At 44.4% G+C, this 5,000-nt stretch overlaps 1 protein-coding gene across 2 annotated transcripts in view; it reads left to right on the top strand.

Moving 5' to 3' along the window:
- itga8 (integrin, alpha 8) overlaps positions 1-5,000 on the top strand; it is a 93,370-nt gene that overhangs the window by 27,658 nt on the left and 60,712 nt on the right. For both annotated transcript variants that reach the window (XM_084051848.1, XM_084051847.1), the window contains exons 10-12: positions 917-973; positions 1,298-1,350; positions 1,673-1,878. In XM_084051848.1, coding sequence (XP_083907974.1) covers positions 917-973; positions 1,298-1,350; positions 1,673-1,878 — 316 coding nt within the window. The remainder of the gene's footprint in view (positions 1-916; positions 974-1,297; positions 1,351-1,672; positions 1,879-5,000) is intronic.

Genomic DNA, 5,000 nt, shown 5'->3' with positions numbered 1-5,000 from the left:
TTCAGTTGGTAATGTTAAGACCACAACCAAAGCCAGAAATCGTGGTGTAGTCATGGACTTAGACCTGAAGTTCAACAGCCACATTAAGACCCTAGGTGGGGTTGGCGAAAGGGCCTCTCTGTGTGGAGTTTGCATGTTCTCCCCGTGTTCCCTAGGGTAGGTACCCTCACAAAAACATGCAGTAATCCTGGTCACTATACTGCCTCCCCCTGGCCAGCTGGGGCGCCTGATGGAGGGGAAAGGAACTGGTTGGAATAACGTGTTCCTTCCACGCGCTACGTCCAACCAGGGAAACTCTCCCCTGTCAGGTGATAAGAAGGTTAGTTGGCTCTCATGCATTGAAGGAGGCATGAGCTCGGCCCTGGCCTCCCTAGGTTGGCAGAGGGAAGGTAGTGCCCAGGATTACATAGACAATTGGCACTGGGTGTAAAAAATGGGGTTACAAAATCTAACACAAAGAAAGTTGATCATATTACTTTGCTGCAAAGCACTTTTCTATTCCCTTGTTGAAATGTGAGTGAGAGTGTTATCTAAGTAAGTAAATAATCCTACTATAATTCTAGTAACCTCTGTAGTGGTACGTGAGTGTAGTGGTACGTGAGTGAAGATACCCGGTTCTCCTCACTGGCTGGACCAATTGCTCTGATTTTGCACACAGCCATTGACCATTACAATCTGAACGCAACTGTGAAGCCCGTTTTTCAATTTAATCAAATCCCAGCTTCTTATTAGCGTTTTTGTGTCAAAGAATGTCGTCCCATAGCTGCGGCTGCCCAGCTATGGGACAAACTGCCTCCCGGGTTGCCAGATCATGTGCGCATATCCCCCCACGGATGCGCTGCGCCGACCGGGTATGGTCTAGTTGATGTAATCTAAATAAGTAAATATGTGATGTGTGTGTGTATGTTTGTTTCAGGTGGCGATGATTAACTCTACAAACCTCACTTTCATCATGAACTTCACAGGAGAACAGGTAACACACACACACACACACACACACACACACACACACACACACACACACACACACACACACACACACACACACACACACACACACACACACACACACACACACACACACACACCAACACTGTGTATATCATCATCATCATCATCATCATCATCATCGATTTCAGAAGTTCATAGCAGTTTGTGATGTCGTCAGAGTGTAATGTGAGTGTGTGTGTGTGTGTGTGTGTGTGTGTGTGTGTGTGTGTGTGTGTGTGTGTGTGTGTCTCTGCGTGTGTGTCTGCGTGTGTGTGCGTGTGCACGCGCGTGTGTGTGTGCATTTCAGATGGCCTCATACTTTGGCTACACAGTGGCGGTAACTGACCTGAATGGAGATGGGTAAGTAACCCCCCCCCCCCACACGCACACGCACACACACATGCTTTTTAACTTATCTGTCACTCTTAAGCACTCATAATCCAGACCCATCCCTTCCTTTTTGCTCTCTCTCTCTCTCTCTCTCGCTCTCTCTCGCTCTCTCTCTCTCTCTCACTCCCACACATACATTTTACTGTATGCATTTAATTAATTAGCCATTTATCCTCATCTAGACCAGTTTATGATACACAGGCACACGCACGCACACACATGCGCGTGCGCTCGCACGCACGCACACACACACACACATCCCCCTAACCTCTCTCTCTCTCTCTCTCTGTAGAACTGATGATGTTCTGGTGGGAGCGCCCCTCTACATGGAGAGAGAGTTGGAGAGTAAACCCAGGGAGGTGGGCAGGGTTTACATTTACCTCCAGCAGGGCCCGCTCTCCTTCTCAGGACCCGTCCTCCTCACTGGAACACACACCTTCGGACGCTTCGGAACTGCCATCGCCCCCCTGGGAGACCTGAACCAGGACGGATACAACGGTAAGGAGAGAGAGAGAGAGTTGATTGATTAATTGATTGATTGAATATTTTATTGAAATTTTTAGAGGTGGTTAAAAACACCAAATGGATGAAACACAAAACAGCAAAAGGCTTGTTTCCATTGTGGTTCATTAAACACTCAACACCCAATCAAACTGGACAGACAACAGTGCAACAAACAACAATACAAAATACAAAATACAAAATATCTTAATATGCAGTTTTGAGACAATTCATGATAAAGAGAGAGAGAGGGGAGAATGATGGAGGGAGAGAGAGAGTGTGTGTGTGTGTGTGTGTGTGTGTGTGTGTGTGTGTGTGTGTGTGTGTGTGTGTGTGTGTGTGTGTGTGTGTGTGTGTGTGCGTGTGCGTGTGTTATTTTTAGCTCTCCAGATGTGCGCTGAGATAAAATCATGCGGAAGTTTCTGTCTTGGAACCCAGAGTTCATTCCTCCAATTCTCTCTTCTATTTGTTTTATTTTCAAGTTGATTGGACCAAAATAACACACACACACACACACACACACACACACACACACACACACACACACACACACACACACACACACACACACACACACACACACACACACACACACACACACACACACACACAGAGTTATGGGTGAGACACATTTCAATGTTTCAAAGGGGAAAAAAACACATACATTTTCAGTTCAGTTCCGTTTTATTTATTTATAGTGCAACATCTGTACACTTCACAACAATTCATACAACAAAACACAGTAGCAAAGAATACTAGTAAAATGTGCCAGCACGTATGGTCAAACAATCACCAAACCACCAAATCACCAAACACAGTGTTTAAAACCACAGGGTAAGAAGAGGTGGACCTAACAATGAAATCAATAAAACTAGGGGGAACCATAATGCAAGGAAAAAATATGGGTTTTTAGGCTAGGTTTAAAAACGTCCAAAGAGTCGGCATCTCTAACAGCTGAAGGAGACCATTCCAGAGACAGGGTGCACGATGTGTGGATGCTCTGCCCTCAACAGTGTTTTTGTTATACTTTGTGACTGTGTGGTAACCAGCATCCTGGGAGCGTAATGGTCGTCCAGGGATGTACGGTTCTATTAGACTAGACATGTAGGATGGAGCAAGTCCATTTAAGGCTTTATAGGTCAGGAGCAGCACCTTGAAGTCGGCTCTGGCCTGTATCGGCAGCCAGTGTAGTGCTTTGAGTGTTGGTGTGATGTGGTCGAATTTGCTTTTCCTAGTTAGTACTCTAGCTGCTGCATTTTGGCCATTTATTGATGTTGATGGTAAACCAGAGAAGAGAGAATTACATTAATTACATTATTACACTATTCTTGAAGTGATGAAAGCATGGACCAGGATTTCTGTGTTGAGAATTGATGGTATTGGGCGAATTCTAGCTAGGTTGCACAGATGGAAGAAAGCAGATTTTGTGATGCTTTTTATATGGTCTAAGAACTACGACGGATGGGTTGAAAACTACTCCTAGATTCCTGACTGTTGGTTTGTGGGCTATTAAGCAGCCATCAAGGTTTAAAGTTAAGTTATTGAACAGGTGAGTTCAGGAGCAAGAAGCTTCTGTTCATCCATTTCTTAACCTCAGTTAAACAGGTTTGGAGGTTGTGAAGGTGAGATGAGTCATTGGCTGTGATGGGGATGTAAATTTGAGTATCATCTGTATAGCAGTGGAAGTTTACGCCAGACTTTCTGAAGATGTCCCCTAATGGTAGAATATACACACAGAAGAGAGTTGGACCGAGGACACCATATTTGACCCTCGAGTAATCTGACATTGAGTTATTGAAAAACACACATTGTGATCTCTGTGAGAGGTAAGAGCGGAACCAGTCAGGGGTCTCACGCTTGAACCAGTCAAGCGTGAGACCCCTGATACCAACAAGATGTTCTAGCCGATCAAGAAGAATGGCATGATCGACCATATCAAATGCGGCACTCAGGTCGAGGAGCAGCAGGAGAGAGGCCCTGTCTGCATCCATCGCCGTTAATACTGTAGGTCGTTTGTAACTTTGACCTGTGCTGTTTCTGTGGAGTGGTGGGGTCTGAAACCGGACTGAAAACTATCAAACAGTTTATTATATGTGAGATAGGCTGTAAGATGACTGGAAACAACTCTTTCCAGCATAATTGGGAGATTAGAGATCGGTCTATAATTCGCTAGAGTGTGTGAGTCTAAGTTTTCTTTATATTCTTTATATTCATTTGGCAATTATTTTGGGGCCCACTTGCAATATCCTCACGGTTTGCCGGTGGTCCCTGGCCCACAGGTTGGGAACCGCGCTGTTCTAGACCAAACACTTCCAATGCCTCCAACATGGATCAATGATTGTCCATCTGGTCCTCATATGGCGCGTTAAAACCATCAATTCATCATTTATTCATAAGGAGCGTGTGTTAATGTGTGGTTGAGAGTCATCCATCTCACCAGTCACCACCCTGTTATACCCTAGTAAACATCACATCGTCACAGTCAGCCAGAAACCTTGTGTATCCATCCATATTTCATTTTTTATTTTTCATAAATAAATGCCATAGTCTATTTTCACTACTTTTGAAAAATCTTTAAAAACTTCAGAGACTTTTTGTTCTGATACTGTATATATAATATATATATATATATAATATTTTCGCCTGTATGTACAAACAATCGGGCCGCCAGGTTGAAAATGGTTAAGTGTGTCTGTGGGTTTTATAAATATTTAACCAATGAGAAGTATTAACAAGAGCTTGTAACTAAATAATAACTACCATTGGAAATCCATTGGAACATAGGTTCTTTTTTACAAGAACTTAAAAGTAAAGGTTTTGGACGTACAAGGTTCCCCCCCCCGACAGCAACGACATCAATAGATACTGGCTCAATACTGGGGCTCTCTGGCCTAAGACATAAATCACTGTCTGTCTGTCTGTCTGTCTGTCTGTCTGTCTGTCTGTCAGGATATGGGCCCCTAGGGGGTCCCCCGGGGCCAGCCTCTCATGTGGGCCGAGATAGTGTCAATCATCTGTGTTCCCAGAGGGCTTTTGCGGTAGGAAACAGCAGTAAACTGCTGGGACACACAGGAACACAGCTGAGAACCACTTAGCAGCTGCTAGAACTCAGTCCAAGA

This window comes from Gymnoscopelus microlampas (assembly GCF_963454915.1).
Source record: "Gymnoscopelus microlampas genome assembly, chromosome: 3".
NCBI lineage: Eukaryota > Metazoa > Chordata > Actinopteri > Myctophiformes > Myctophidae > Gymnoscopelus > Gymnoscopelus microlampas.
Note: the sequence above shows the minus strand (reverse complement) of the source record. Positions and strands in the feature narration are given on the sequence as shown.